General features: G+C 37.0%; 1 protein-coding gene across 3 annotated transcripts in view; it reads right to left on the bottom strand.

The window, feature by feature from the left end:
• The window catches only part of YIPF7 (Yip1 domain family member 7), a 31,998-nt gene that overhangs the window by 13,594 nt on the left and 1,316 nt on the right, over nucleotides 1–17,088 (bottom strand). Inside the window, exons 2-3 of one of the 3 annotated variants that reach the window (XR_013961309.1) lie at nucleotides 10,524–10,640; nucleotides 2,779–2,963 (exon numbers count right to left, since the gene is read on the bottom strand). Coding sequence is in view for 2 of the 3 variants with exons in the window: in XM_080682128.1 (XP_080538254.1) it covers nucleotides 10,524–10,563 (40 nt within the window). In the remaining variant the exon portion in view is untranslated. Of the gene's footprint in view, nucleotides 1–2,778; nucleotides 2,964–10,523; nucleotides 10,641–12,032; nucleotides 12,158–17,088 lie in introns of those variants that run through there. The other 2 variants (XM_080682128.1, XM_080682129.1) reach the window with 2 other exon arrangements.

Raw genomic sequence — 17,088 nt, 5'->3', positions numbered from 1 at the left:
AGGTTGCCAGAGGCTGTGGGACAGGTAGGAAGTGGTTGGTATAAGGGTACAACCCATTCCACAAAAACAAACAAACAACAATAGAATCCATGCTTTTTATCAAGTCAACGGGCAGTCAATATAATGGTTGTGGTTTTTTTAATTGAGCCCAATTCTCCCATGTGAAGGATCGTCTCCCTAAATCATTTGTATGTGGCATTCAACTTCCCTTCCTAGAATTTAGTAACTCTCTTTGGTCAGATACAGAGTATACATAGTTCAACTTTTGCAGTGGCTCATACCACCTGAACACCTTGCAAAGCTGACTTTTCTATACAGAGAAGGCCAGGTGGACCTTTAATAATGGCCATGACCCAGAGGCCTTGCTTTAACAGGGACCCTGACATTTTTCAGACTGTCAGGCAGAAGTTGGTCTGAACTAGGATGGAAAGCGTATCTCTCACTCATTTCACATTCAGATTGATAGCTTACTATCCCAAGCTTGAAAAGAAAAAAAATCTGGTTGGTTAAATTAATTGTGGGCAAATAATCTATATTATAACATTTATGCTGCATTCTTTTTATTTTCATAGTGTATTTATTATTTCTTAATGAACATAAACTTTGGAGAATATAAGCAGTTAGCCAAGCTTAAAATGAGGTTAGAATAGCGATTTTCAACCAGTGTGCCGCAAGAATTTTTAAAACATGCATTACCTGATTATTTCGTCAGAGCACTGACCTCTTTTCCCTTAAATTGTCAAATAAAAAATTTCAAAAGCCAACACAATAGCTGTCTTGTGTGAATGAATTAAAATCATGCCTATTTTTGTCAGATCTGCAGAATATTATATTATATTATATTATATTATATTATATTATATTATATGTATATTTTTGATGTGCTGCAGAATGTTAGTAATTAGTTTATATGTGCCAAGAGATAAAAAAGAAAAGGTTGAAAATTGCTGGGTCAGAATGTCTAATGTAATTTTTTTTATATATTTTATTGATTTTTTACAGAGAGGAAGGGAGAGGGATAGAGAGTTAGAAACATCGATCAGCTGCCTCCTGCACACTCCCCACCAGGTACGTGCCCGCAACCAAGGTACATGCCCCTGACCGAATCGAACCTGGGACCCTTGAGTCCACAGGCCGACGCTCCATCCACTGAGCCAAACTGGTTAGGGCTCTAATGTAATTTTTAAAAGAGCAGACTTTAAAAAATTAAGAAATATAGTAGGGTGAATTAATTTCACCTGAAATTTATGTTGCTTTCAAACTTCATTTTAAATTTAGATATTTATGCTAATAATGTTTTCAGTATTTGCCACAATAAAGTGGCCTTTAATTCAAAATATCTTTTTTCTGAAAATGCATAATTATTCCCAAAGAAAATCAAATGCTTTATGAGACATTATTACTGATTTCAATCATGTATTTAATGGAATAATTAACTTCTATATATGTTTCAACGTTGAGTCAAAAAACAGTAAATGAACCTAAGACATACTAAATATTTTCATAAGAAAAAAGATTTTATGTATTTTCTACTAAAATACATTGCCATAATACAGGGTCGGACAAAAGTAGATTTACAGTTGTGAGTACATGAAACACAGAGTTTATTGTTACTTATTAATTACTGTATTATTTTCCATACAAACAACTGTAAATCTACTTTTGCTCCACCCTATATTTTGTTTTCAAATGTATTACAAGGTATGCAAATGAGATTGTAAGTATTATTAATTGTAGATAATCTAATATTACACCTTATTATATAAAATAAAGAGAAAAATTGCTGTGAAATTTGAATGCAAAATTATTGTTCTACTGTCATCTAGTGGTAGTGAAGTATAAGATATGTAAGTGCTATAAAATGAATTAATATATTTATTTTTTATGCAAATTGTGTCATTGGCCTTTGAAACACAAACATCAGGCTATGCTACAAATACCAAATATCACAGTAATTTTTCTGGTCTGATAGACTTAAATTGACTATTAGCCTTCAAGGTGTATTTTTTAACACATTGATTGTATATTACTGAATAGCAAAAGTTATCATTCTTACACAAAACTAAACAAGCCTTTTAGACAACAAAGCATTTAAGGCATAAACAAGCACAGTTTCAAATAACATGTTTTTGTGCAGGGGATATTTTTATTATAGATTCATAATTTTATAAGTTGTCTTAAAGTACACTCTAAAAAAAGCTGGCAAATGTCATTCATCACCTTATCGCAGAAATTCTGCCTAAGGCCTTTTCATATCTTTTATAGATGAAGCTTAAGACTTTCACAAAGTCACTCAACCTGAAGAACATTAGAGCAGAGCTTTGAAATTCCATAGATTCAAAATGCAAAATTATAATAAGTGCTCTCTCTTCTAACATACTATCCAATTGATGGGGATAATCACAAAGGGAAAAAATAATCAATAAATATTCGCTGATATGTGAAAAGTGGGAAGGGAAGCAGTTTCATTAAGTGGGGTGGGAAGGGTGGTTACTTTGATATAACCACTTTTTGAAATGATGTCTTCACTGTTGTCTAGACATTGCCAGGGAGTTAAATTTAAGAAACAGTGAAGGAACCTGTGATAACTGTAGCAATAGCACATACCTCCTTCTGATTCCCCACACACAAACATGCAGCAGACTTCCACTGGTTTAAGTGTCTTGAAGAGGCAGATTTGTTTACACGTGGAATAGTCACACACAAAACACTGTATGCATCATGCTGACAGCACACGTTACGTGCTCATTATTGCTATTATTCTCGAGCTGTACACACATTAACAGCACTTCCTTAACTTATCTTCTAGCAAAGGAGGCTCTTCATCGAAACTGTCAACGTAAGGAGATTGTGAATAATAATCCGGGTTGGATGCTGGCTGAAAATATTGTCCAGTGTAACCTGATGACATGAGCATCTCCGGTGGGACAAAGGCAAGCTGAGGCTGCTCAATGACTTGCTGTCTAGAGAAAGGAAAACACTGGTATTTATGCATCTAAGAAAGGGATATCATGACAAATCAAGGAAATGAAGGAAACTACAATTTCTCTTTCATGAATTATCCCAGGTTTCTGAATATTTAAGCATGAAAGAAACAACTTGCTTAGAGTTGAACTTTAATAAAAAAAAGTGAAGTCACTGGTCATGAAAAGACTTCTAGGAGACTGATCCATACCAACTAATATTTATTGATTATGTACAACATGCTGTCACTTTTTCGTACATTTTCCCGTGTAATTAGATTTAGTAAGGTAAAATCTGTCATTTTAGTCCCATTTTACAGAAAGAGAAATAGAGGATCCTGGAGACTGAATGACTTGCCTAGAATCACAGAACGCAGCAGGTGTCCATCTCTGAACTGAAGCTGGCTGAGCACTCTGCCTCTTCCACTCACTGCCTTTTTCACTGATATTCATGGCAATCACCAAACATGGACATCCTTATAAATGTGTGGAAGCAGCAAGTGTAAATCCCAATTTTAACAGTATAGCCAATTTCATAGGAAAAAATAAATGTATAGCTGACTGCTGTCCATTAAGAAATAGACTTTCTAGCTCTGGCCATTCCCAGACAATTATTGCCAATCAAATGATCTGTGAGCACCTAACTAAAAGTATTCAGTAACGTCCCTCTTTTGAAGCATGCAATTTAGTTTGTCCAAAGAAGTTTCTTGTCAAACATGACACTTCCTTGACCATGTTTTTGTTTGTTCTTTTATTTCATCATTTGTGTCAGGAAACTGGAAAAGAACAACCTTAGTAAATAATTTCTTGTGAAAGCTAGAAAAAGGAAGAAAGAGTGTGTGACATTATTTGGTCACTTTTTATTGTGTTTTTTTGAAGGAAGGGGAAGAAATATAAATTGTTGTTATTAACATGTGTTAAGTTTATCCGATCAAAATATCTTAGGCTAAACTAAGCTAAAAATACAGCCCAGGATTCTAAACGTTGTAGCTCTCTGGGGTCTCTTTATGTTAAAATACTTACAAAATGCCTTTTTACACTTTCCTTCCAACATTCATCTTAATATGAAGTCTAAGAATAACATATTCATCCTCCCTTATATGAGTAAGCCTGAAAGAGAAAATATCCTCTTTTGAAAAATAAAGCTATAAAATAGAGAAATATATACATTTAATCATTCACTAACTCATCATAAGCTGATTAAGGGCAGAGACCTGGTATAATACTTCTTGAGTCACCCACAGCAGCAATTTTCAACTGGTTGCTGTGCTGCAAGAATTTTTAAAAAATGCACTACTTGACTACTTAGTCAGGGGCACTAACCTTTTTTTCCCTTATATTGTCAAATTTAAAAAATGACAACAGCCGACACAATAGCCATCTGGTGTGAATGAGTCAAAATCATACCTTTTTTTCTCAGATCAGCAAAAAATATATGTTTGTGTGCTGCAGAATTTTAGCAATTAATTTATGTGTGACAGAGATAAAAAAGGTTGAAAATCACTATTCCAAACCATATGCTGATTACTGTTATTGATCGTGAAATCATATGGCATATTTCTAACCTTTCTTTTAAAAAAAATAAAATATTTTTATTGATTTCAGAGAGGAAGGGAGGGGGGAGAGAGAGAGAGAGAGAAAGGAAGAAGGAAAGAAAGAAAGAAAGAAAGAAAGAAAGAAAGAAAGAAAGAAAGAAAGAAAGAAAGAAAGAAAGAAAGAAAGGTATCAATTATGAGAGAGAATCATTGAATCATTGACTGGCTGCCCGCTGCATGCCTCCTCCATGTGCCCTGACTGGAAATCGAATCATGACCACCTGGTTCATAGGTCAATGCTCAGTCACTGAGCCACGCCGACTAGGCTCTAATCTTTCTTTTTAAACAAAGTAGGCCCACTATCAAAAGTACTGGTAGAAACGCATTAAATATAAGAAACTGAATGGCTTTTTGGTTGATAAAGCTTTCCTTAGATATGTATTTTTTAAAAATGTAACCAGTTCTAGAATAAAGGGGCAAATAGAGATGACTGAATGGACTAGTGTCTAAAGACTATTTCATTGACATATTGTCCTGGCCTCACCAAAACTCATGCCCAGGTGCTAATAACCAGGCTTAAGGAAACATAACTTCCACAATTACTCCAGGCAAAGCAATCTCTATGAATGAGGGGATTCAGTATGGGAGCCACCCCCACTCCTGCCAAGAGCAAAACACATTTTTACAGGAAAAAATTGTCCAGTACCAGACAAGTCCTCTCCTTTTCTTTTTTATCTCTCTATTTCTCTCTGATACTTCATCCAACAAAACATGTTCAACAGGAGCTTAGCCTCTATTGACCTTGTTATAATGGAGGGATAATATTAAAAACTCTCCACCAATATTTAGAAAATATAATTTTTAAATTTTTCCTATAAAGGGAACCTCAAACTTCTTTATCTTTAAAAATTACCATGGTCATTTTCTAAATTAAAGTTTCTCTTTTTATCTTATAACTTTGTACATATTGACTATAGCAATTAATACTATATCTCTGTGAAGAAAACCTAAGCAATACCAAAATAATCACATTATTAATCCACACTCCAACCCAGAAAAACCCTGCAAATACCCAATTCTCTTGTTTTAGGCCTTTCTCTGACAAATTACTCTGAACCATAATTTTAACCATATATCTTGAATCAACACTTAATCCCATGTCTTCTAGTGTTATCTTTTTTTACTAGGTGGTTCCAATTTTGAATGACTATGCCAATGACATTCTCTTATATTAAAGTGATGTTTTTCAAGCCTACAGTATCCTTTCATAAAAAAAAAAAAGCAAATCAGAACAAATGGACTGGACACTACTAATTGCTCTGAGAAGCTATGAATTAGTAGCCTATTAAAGGCAATTGCATGAGTCAGATTGATATACCCACCACTTCAAGCAACTGTGAAGTGATTGCAAAATTCTCCTTTAGGACTGGCAACATTCTTGGTCAGATTTCCCTTCTCTTGCTGCCTGAATCTGTGGAGTTACATTTCTTCCTGTAATGAGAGTCCAAGGGTAGATTTGTCCTGAACCAAGGACAAGTAGTTAGCCAATACAGCCATTGAAGTCAGACTGCCTGTGTTCAAATCCCAATTTTATAATCTACTAGAGGTCAGGATGAAACCGGCTCTCCAACATTCCCCTGAGGGGTCCCAGATTGCAAGAGGGCTCAGGCCAGGCCTAGGGACCCCACCAGTGCACAATTGGGGCTGGGGAGGGATGCGAGAGGTTGGCCAGCTGGGAGGGACCGTGGGAGGGCTCCAGGGCGTGTCCAGCCCATCTCACTCAGTCCCAATTGGCCAGACCCCAGCAGCAAGCTAACTGGTTGGAGCGTCTGCCCCCTGGTTGTCAGTGCATGTCATAGCAACTGGTCGACCAGTCGACTGTCTGCCCCCTGGTGGTCAGCACATCATAGCGAGCAGTTGAGCAGCCTTAACGTATCATTAGCATATTACGCTTTGATTGGTTGAACAGCCGACTGGACGACCGGACACTTAGAATATTAGGCTTTTATTATATAGGATGCAAATTACCTCACATTCTGTGCCTCAGTCTCTCATCTGTAAAATGAAGATAACAGAACTCAAAGTTGTGGTGAAATAAATTAACTAAAATAAGTAAAGCGCTCAGAATAGTGTTGGGCACACAAAACGTGATCAATAAGCATTAGCTAAGTATTTGTCTGCTCTTTTTTTCCTGATACTTACACTAAATAATTCTAAACATCTTTCATACACCCTATGACAGATACAGGCAGAGCATCTGTATCTGTAATAGTTGCCTTCCCATTAGTCACTTTCTTAAAGAGAACAATGCAATTAGGAGGCTAAGAGTTTGAATCTCTTCTGTGATGATCACCTTTAGCTTTTTCCCATGTTGGTTTCCCTGGAATATCTAAAGTGACTTTGACAACATCCCAGCCATTCCGTGTTTTCCTTCCAGAAGAACCTCCACTCTACTCATGTCAGGATTTCTGTGTCTGAGACATAAAGCAATGACCACACACCTGATCTACATAAAAATCCTTGGTATGCTCACCAATTCGTCAATATTCCCTCTTTCATTCCCCATACCATAATGTTCCAACGAACCTCTAGACTCTAGAGTCTAGCTAGAGGCTTGTCTTCACTTACATAATACTGTGTTAAGATAAGGCATAGTCTCTTGCTGGGGGAAATTTTTGACCTGTTTCCGAATCAACAAGACTTAACATTCATCTTCTGATGAAAATATAGAAGGTCATCGTTAGAAGACTCAGTTATGATTTCTGTGGTTGCAGACTTGTTTATTGCACACAGTTCCCTGCACCCCATCACGAAATCACTAACTACATATTTTATTGGAGGCTTTGTTTTCTAAAACTATAGGTTTGTACTTCCATCATGAAGCTTTTAACTGAGCCGCTTTCCTTTGTCAGTCCGTTCCTGGGGGAATATAGGTGGTGCGCTCACTCCCAGTGTCATATGGAGAGCCAGAGTGTAAATCAGATGGTAAAAAATGTACCATCAAATAAGTCCCATTCATTGTAAGTCTATCTCCACACTTAAGAGTCACATTCAAGTGTATGTGTATTCCACCTGAGGCGACAAAGGTTTCAGAATTTGCAATACCATCAACAGCGTAAGACAACAATATGACATATCTACACTGTTGGCTAAAAGAATTTAGTCAGAACCTCCAGAAACATTTTATCTATGTAAGTCTCCCATCAAGCCAGTCAAATCAGGCATTCTACGTGAACTTGGTACGAACATATCATATAGGATCAGTACGATGGTAGAGTGATTTAGGAAAGTGTAGCTAGGGTAGTTAGCCTATGTAACATTCCCAAATCCTGGCTAGTCCAGCGAGTGCACAGTAACCATGTGCCACTGACATGCCATTAGCTATGTTTAAACACCAGAGAATGATTAGACCTGGGAATTCCAATGAAATGATGACTCAGTACTGGTCTGTTAATGTCTTACCAAATACACTGTCCACATTCAAAGGGAGTTTTCCAGTTGTCACCTTTCTGCAGAAATATCTATTTCTTTTTCTTAATAATTTGAATAGTTTTCCCATTTCAAAAATTGGATACATATAGTGGGAAAATATAGCCTAGATAACTGGCTAGCAGTGATTGGAAATGATGCCTACCCAAAGGACTGGACAGAAATTTTAAGATGAGAATGCTCCTTCCTGTTCATTCTAAAATAAGAGAACTTGTTTTGAAATAAAGTATCTTCATTGTTTTAGTTAAGTACAGTCAACCAGCTTTCCAATTAACATGCCATTGAGCTGAACAAGCCTTTTAAAGGAAGCTCCCATTTATTGGGGAGGAGGGGTAAGGGGGAGGACAGAGACAGAGTGATAGATTAATTGATTATAACACTATAACTACCCTCTGGATTCCTGTATCTTTTGCCAGGATGATCAACATATGATTTTGACTTGGGGAGTATTTTTATTGAACTACTCACTGAATGAATAAAAGGTCAAATCTCTGGAGTTTGATGTAGACTAGTAATTCGCTGGCCCGAGTCCATGTTTTATGAACTCATAAAACTACCACAGCTAGCATGGCCTTTTCTAATTTCTGAGACATGCAGTGTGGGTTAGAATTTAAATGTTACCACCTCCAAATAAGGACGTGGATTTAAATGCTAATAAGGAGGCAAGGCCATCAACCTGATACAATATAATCAAAAGTTTTCCTCATTTGGTTATATTAACTTCCATCTCTTGGCCGTCTTGATTTCTGGGCAACATTGATTCAGGATAGTTTAGCCTGAAAATATAGATTGCAGGTGCTGCCCAGGTGCTTAGCCCAAATGGAGCAGAGAAGGGAGAAAAGAAACAGAAATTCAAGGTGACTGGTTCCTTTCAATAAAACAAGAGGACAGAGCTGAAAATTTTTAGATAGCTCTCAGTAAGGATTATATATTTTGAGTTACTATCCTGTAATACCTCAATGCTCAAATTGCTCTACCTGATACACCTTTTTATTTTTATTTTTCTTGACCTTCCAAGGTATAAATCCAAGGAATAATATGAAGTTATTTTCTGTTGTTGGATTCTACGGTGATTGAGCCAATCCTACAGGACCTTGTCCTTTTCACCCATTTCTTTTAACCCTCACCTGAGGATATGTTTTCATTGGTTTTTAGGGAGAGAAAGGGAGGAGAGGAGGGATAGTGGGAGGGAGGGAGGGAGGGAGGGGGGAGGGAAAGAGAGTGATAGAGAGAGAGGGGGGGAGAGAGAGAAACATTGATGTGAGAGAGGAACATCGATCAGTTGCTTCTGGTGCACACCCCAACCAGGAACAGAACCTGCAACCTTTTAGTGTACAGGAGATGCTCCAACCAACTAAGCCACCTGACCAGGGCTTCACCCATCTATATATATAAAAGCCTAAGCAACCGAATGACTGGTAGACAGGTTACTATGACATGCACTGACCACAGGGGCAGACACTTAATGCAGGAGCTGCCCCCTGGTGGTCAGTGCACTCTCACAGCAGGAGTGCTGCTCAGCTGACAGACGGGCGCCAGATGCAAGCCTCTCCTGATCGGGACTGGCTGGGCAGGAGCCCGCAGCAGGGCCGGACCGGGATGAGCGGAAGAGGCAGGCAGGAGTGGCAGGCGGCGTTGGACTGCCAGTTTTGGCCTGATTCCCGCAGGCCATGCCGAGGGACCCCACCAGTGCATGAATCCGTGCACCGGGCCTCTAGTAATTACATAAGTAAATAACATTTATATAGTGGTTTTACTTAAATGTCTACTTTCCTGCACATTATCACAAATGTTCTTCATGATAATTTCATGAAGTGGGTATTATTAATGTCTTCATTTCTCAGTTAAGACACCAGTCAGGGAAGTCAAGTCTTTCCCAAAGTCACAAAGAACAAATGCAAGAGCCAGAACTTGAACCAAATTCTTCTCACTCTAAACCCTCATTTTGGGCACTGGTAAAGGATAAATACTAAATTTTTAATCATTTTTATTTATTTCAACTCAAGTTGAATTGTCAACTCAAATTACTAACACATTCTGAAATATGCTTATCTTGGTTCCGTTTAGGAATTTTCACACTGTGTTATAATAGCATATTACAACAGCACCTCCACAACTTCAAATCTTAAATGTTGTGAGGTAAGAGATTATGAATTTCTCCTTTATCTTTGGGTTTATAGTGCCCTTTTTTATTCCTGACACACAGCAGGCACTCAATAAATATTAATTAAATTGAATAAAATGTTTTTCAAGCAGTGTCACAGAAAATACAGTCCCTATATTCAGGCTCCCTGTTAAGTTCTATTTTGAAAAGAGAGTCAAGCCATTCAGCTATAAATGGGTCTGAGGTGATCAAAGGGATTCTTGGAGAACTGAATTCATTTCTCTGCCCTTTCCTCACATTTCTTCTTCACATTTTCCTCTTCATTCTTCTTTACAAAGACATGCTTTTGCTTCCTCCAAGGAAACCTCCCTACCTGCCATAATATTATTACTTCTAAAAGGAGAACATATTTTTTCAAAATAAGGTACTTACTCTCCAGATCCATAAAGATTTCCATAGGCATTGGAGTCATTACAACTCTGCTCCTGATTCTCAATGGTATAATTAGATTGGTAAAAATCAGAGTCAAATTGTCCCAAGTTTGACATCCTGAAAAGTAAGGATATTTTTTACTGCAAAGTTTAGGAGTCAATAAAACATCTTTTGGAATATTACAAAGACTGACATGTGATGATAAATAGGTTCTCACCAGAGAACACTATATTCTTTGAATGGGGTAGATTGAGTATTGGGGGAAGGATATGGAAATGTGTTCTAAAAAGTCATTTACGTAACATGTATCTTCAATGAGCTTTTCTGAAGTTTTTATTCACCAGGACTATGACTTTGCTTAAATTGACGTTAATTGATCTGAAGGAGCTAACATTTTCCCCCAAATACCTTATTCTCAGCAGTTTAAGATAAAAAGCCTAAGACTTGGTACACATCTAGAAGGTTTTCTTTTAAACAATGTCAGTTCCTTATTTCAATTATTACTTATAAGTAATAATTTACGTTTAAAAGTTTTACATTTAGGCATATATATATTCTTGTTGCAAAGTTGAAAAGCAAATGGCTGATAATAATAATACTATTTCATATTTATTTTTTCCTGCGCTAACAGCCTCTCTGTTCCCTTCTGGCTGAGTCAGAGGGGAAAGGCTCAATTCTGCTAAGGAAACAGTCTGTCTTCCTATAAATTCTCTACATAGTTTCTACTCACTTTGGAGAGTGAAGGGAGTACATGATCTTGATTTAGACCTAACAAATAGGCATATCAAAGGGAAGAAGAAAGATTTGAGAGGAGGAAAAGGTAGGGGGAGAAAGTAAGAGCAAAGTAATGGTGGCTCTTTGGATGAAAATTTGAGAATGGAGTAGAGAATATTTTCAATTGGACAGATATGGTTAGTCAATTCAACATTTTAATCTTTGCTTTTCTTTGAAAAACTTTTTAATTTCAAAATAGTACATTTTAAAATCACTAGGAGTAACTATATAGTTATAGTAATTTGTGGAATAATACTTAGAATACAGTTCAAATGCATCTCATAAACAGCCTTAGCTCTAAGAGCCTCATTAATCAGAAATACTCAAGTACAATTGTCGAATATATCAAATTTTCTCACTTCAGTACAAGTATAGAAAGCTTCTGTAAAATTAGGTGCAGTGATTCATATACCTGATTTAATAAATCAAGATTTTTTTCATTAATATTATGCATAAAAGTAGCTATAAATTATGTAAGCTAAAATCAGGACTCAGAGGATGTTAAATATTTTAACAATTTATAATTTACAGAATTTAAAATTTAATAGCATAACTTCCTCAGTCCATTAAAGTGCTATTATAAAGCATAGAGAGTAATTTCACTGGAGAATACACGTAAGTTTTCATAACATGCAAAGCTTTATGTAATATGACTATTGGCAATAAAGTCCTTACATAATCCAGCTTTATATTTTGTTTAAATGCCAAGGTTTTTTAGAAGGATCAGACACATACCTTAATATTATTTTATGTTGAAAAATCCTCCAACAAATGTTGCTCTGCTAGAGAAATTTATAAATTTATAACAGTTTGTGAAAAGATGACCTGCTGGCTATATAAGTGTTTCTAAATTTGACTCTGACACTGAACAGATGCTTGTCAAAAGCCAAAGCCAAACACAGTATCTTATTACACTTGTTAAAGTTTACAAACACAGTGAAAGGCGAAGAAACACAATGTGATAAAGTGAAATGGTAGATTCCGTTTCCTTGTGGGCAAATCCCATTAAACTCTGACTTAGGATCATTTATTTGAGGCAAAAAATGGAAGGTAAGAGGAAAACCCTTGAGCTTTATCGCCTATAAGAATAAACCTAGACAAGATTTCCTAATAATATGCAGTACAAATCCATATATGGGTGAAAAAAGTGAAGGGATTGAGAAGTACAAATTGGTTGTTACAGAATAGCCATTGGGATGTAGAGGACAGCACAGGGAATATAATCAATAATATTCTAATAACTAAGTAAGATGTCTGATGGGTGTGAGATTTATCAGGATGATCACTTAGTAAGTTAGGTAATACCTAATCACTGGGGTGTACATCTGAAACTAATATGTCAACTGTAATTGAAAATAAAAAAAAATGATAAAATATATATACACTAGAGGCCTGGTGCATGAAAATTCATGCACTGGGGGATCAGGCCTAAGCTGGCAGTCAGACATCCCTCTGGCATCCCAGGAGCCCTCAGGGGATGTCTGACTGAGGGCTTAGGGGAGCGGGCCTACGCCACAGTCGGACAGCCTTAGCGCTGCCACGGAGGCAGGAGAGGCTCCCGCCATCACCGCTGCGCTCACAGCCATCAGCCTGGCTTCTGGCTGAGCGGCGCTCCCCCTGTGGGAGCGCACTGACCATCAGGGGGCAGCTCCTGCGTTCAGTGTCTGCCCCCTGGTAGTCAGTGCGTGTTATAGCGACCAGTTTTTCTGCCCTTAGGGTCAATTTGCATATTACCCTTTTATTATATAGGATGATCTTAACATGATGAACTTAGCAACTATCTAAAAATGTATGTTGTCAATTTTATCCAAATCTGAACTATTCAATTTGTATAAACAACATTTAGGAAAGCTAAATGCAGTGGGGATAAGGAAAATAATCTCCATTTGTAATTTCTTAGATCTCTTTGGTGACCTGTAAAGTATTGAAGAGATTGTGAGCTGAAACAGCTACATCTGAAACAAATTGCCCTTTGTCTGACAACAATACATACATATATGTATTAAAGGATGAATGGTTAGATGGATGAATGAACACTATTTTTAACTGTGCATACTCAGGACCCCATATTTCTATTAACATCTATCAATCTAAAAATCATATAAGATTATTACTTTTATTACTACAATCTTGAAATGAAACTAGAGGCTCAGAGTGGCTAAGTGACTTCTGCAAAGTCACACACCTACTATGTGACAGAACCCAGTTTGGAATAATAATTCTCTCATTCAGCCCAGTTTCCTTGCATTATGCAGACTGTTTCTTCCAAAAGACTACTATGGCTGTCTAAAACACTGGTGTTAAGGATGTACCTGTTTGGCGCTAGCTGGTTTTACTCAGTGGGTAGAGCATCGGTCTGCAGACTGAAAGGTCCCGGGTTCAATTCTGGGCAAGGGCACATGCTTGGACTGTGGGCTTGATCCCCAGTGGGGGGCATGCAGGAGGCAGCCAATCAATGATTCTCTCTCATCACTGATGTTTCTACCTCCCTCTCCTTCTCCCTTCCTCTTTGAAATCAATAAAAAATATACTTTAAAAAAAGAATATACCTGTTTGGAAACACAAATAATATTTATTCACAAACTCCAATACATATTTTCAGCTGAACAAAGCTGCCAATGAACCAACAGAAAAATGTCATCATTTTCTATCTCTGCCAACAGAGAAATGGCTTTTTACCAGTGTTTAGATAGTAATTCTTTATTTTGGCAATCTGTATTGCAATTTAATGTACATTGATTCTTAAATTTCTACTTATATTAAGACAGAAAAAATGCAATACATTCTGTGTTCCATTAATTTAAAAAAAATACATTTTTGCCTGTATTCTCTACATAATCCTTTGTTAATACTACATAAGATTTGTTCCCGATCATCTGACCTTTAAAGACTACGCTGCTTCTATTTCACGAACCTGAAACTGCAGCCCTGAATGTTACACAGTCACATGAAAAATGGACATAAAATTCTGTTTTAAGGCATGAATTTTAAAGAGCTTTTTTTTCTATGGCAAGAAAAAAAATTAAATTACAGGGTTTCCATCATTAATGCTATCATAATTACCTTTGACTTTTAATTTGCTTGCTTCCACTTTTGTCTTAGAAAAAATTGGAATATAACAAATTATGATTTCAAGTTTTTAGCTTGGTCATTACTGAATGTTAGTAAAAACACAATTTTCCTTAAAGTTATGAAAGTCGATATGAGCAGTAGGTGAGTTGTACATTGTTAGTAATCATATTATTATAATAATCATTTTTAAATGTAATAAATTCAATTTATATACATTTAGCAAACTCATATCACTAATTTTTATAGAAAATCTTTCCAAGAAGTTATACCTTATGCCTGTGTATATATGTGTATAAATAAATGTGTATAAAATATAAGAATTAGACAGAATTTTGCAACAGGAGCAATTAACCTAGTGGGGACAAGTAGTAAATGCTCAAAATATTGTTAGCTATATTGATTATGGTTCTAGGTGAAAACAAAGTTGTATTAATAACAAGTGTGAGTCTTTATTCATCCATTACCTATACATAAATATTTTTTAGTGAACTCTACTTTGATACTACATAAATCTATATGAAAAATCATCTTACCGAAAGGTGGGGAAAGGAGTATTTGCAAATGTTGTGTCCTGTAAACAGATTGTGATGAGACATAAAATAGTTCTTCAGCATTTATCTCTTACATTTTAATAAAGAAATAATAATAGAAAGGCTAAGAATGGACTTTATTGCCAAGATACCACTTATTATTTTGACCAGACTCCCATAGATACCAGTTAGTATAGGTGAAATTATATATTGGCTATATTACTTTTAGCAATGAAAGGTGAAATCCTCCCCAATGCTCTGCCATAATTATACCTTTACAATTATGCCATTATTAAGTTTTTTTCCAAGGCATGCTAAGTTTAACTTGAATATTTTATTATATTCAGTGCATGAAAGTAGTTACAGCAGTTTGGAAAACAACGACCAGTTGTCAATACAGAAATTCTATTGAAAAAGGCAGTATTCCCACCTCCTTTTGGCACTAGAATCTCACTAACTACTTAAAGCTTTGAGTTTTAACTTAACGGGACATTTTCTCAAACACTGCCTTGATATAGAGGAGACCTTTTAAGGATAACTCTCTACTCCGTAGTATTTATATTTTCATTTACAAACATGAACTAGGGCAGTGGTCAGCAAACTCATTAGTCAACAGAGCCAAATATCAACAGTACAACAATTGAAATTTCTTTTGAGAGCCAAAATTTTTAAACTTAAACTTCTTCTAACGCCACTTCTTCAAAATAGACTCGCCCAGGCTGTGGTATTTTGTGGAAGAGCCACACTCAAGGGGCCAAAGAGCCGCATGTGGCTCGCGAGTCGCAGTCTGCCGACCACGGAGCTAGGGAAAGTAGTGGACAGAGTAACAAAATAAATTTTAAAAATATATTTTTATTGATCTTAGAGATAGAGAGAGAGACATCAATGATGAGAGAGAATCATTGATCAGCTGCCTCCTGAACAACCCCTTCTGTGGATCAAGTCGCAATCCAGGCTTGTGGCCTGACCAGGAAATGAACTGTGACCTTCTGGTTCATAGGTTGACACAACCACTGAGCCATACCAGCTGGGCAATTTCATTTTCTTTTTAAAACAAATTATTGGGTATCTAGTTTAAAATGGTACTAGGCTAGAAACTTGCCTGACAATTACTAGAAACATACTTATGGGGGTTTATAAAAAGATAAATAAATCCACAATCTGAAAAACTAATCCTTGGAATTAACCTACTGCCAGAATCTGGGAAAAATTCTATGATAAAACTGAGTCTATAGTGAGACCATCATATTCTTTCCTTTATGCAGAATAGCTCGCTTATATGAAAAGAACTAGTGAGATTCAAGACCTCTGGAGAGTTAAGTTTTACACTAAATAGGAGAGAACAGCTGTCCCTCTACTGTAAGGATGCTGCTTTTTTAAGTCTCAGTGGAATAACCCTGCCACCTGCTCCTGTGTTCTGACACATATTTAGAGAAAGTCAGTCCTAATGGAAAGGAGGACTGGAGAAAGAAAATATGGTGAAGGGGCTGGCTGAAGGTTCTTGCTAATGATGGTTCTGTGCATCCTGAGAACTGTCGCCGCCCCCCCCCACCCCCCCCCACCCCCCCCCCCCACCGCCACCTCCATGCTGCCCTTCGTAGAGTCAGAAACAAGAGGCATCCAGTGACAATGTATATTGAGGAAATAGAGCTTTTTTTTTTTTAATATTTCTTTATTGATTTCGGAGAGGAAAGGAGAGGGAGAGAGAGATAGAAACACCAATGATAAGAGAGAATCATTGATTGGCTGCCTCCTGCACACCCTCTACTGGGAATCAAGCCCGCAACCCAGGCATGTGCCCTTGGCCGGAATCAAACCTGGAACCCTTCAGTCCACAGGCTGATGCTCTATCCACTGAGCCAAGCCGGCTAGGGCAGGAAATAAAGCTTTTCATGCACCACACTACTTCACTCACTGATCTGATGGGAAAGATGTGCAGATGATACAGTGGAGCATAGCAACTAATAGAATAACTACCATTAGCACTTATTCTTATGTAATAAGAACAAAAACATTAAGCCTTGCTAACGTAGTTTACACACTGATACTGTGCTCTCCGTCTGTCAGGCTTTATCTGCAGCGTTAGTGAGGTCCCCAGGCAGAGTGGGAGCCCACCACTTGGAGAGGTTGACAGTGATGCCCGTTTTCATCCCTCCGCTTTTGTGTGTGTCTTTTTTAAAATATACTTT

The sequence above is a fragment of the Plecotus auritus genome, assembly GCF_963455305.1.
Source record: "Plecotus auritus genome assembly, chromosome: 1".
Classification (NCBI taxonomy): Eukaryota; Metazoa; Chordata; class Mammalia; order Chiroptera; family Vespertilionidae; genus Plecotus; species Plecotus auritus.
Note: the sequence above shows the minus strand (reverse complement) of the source record. Positions and strands in the feature narration are given on the sequence as shown.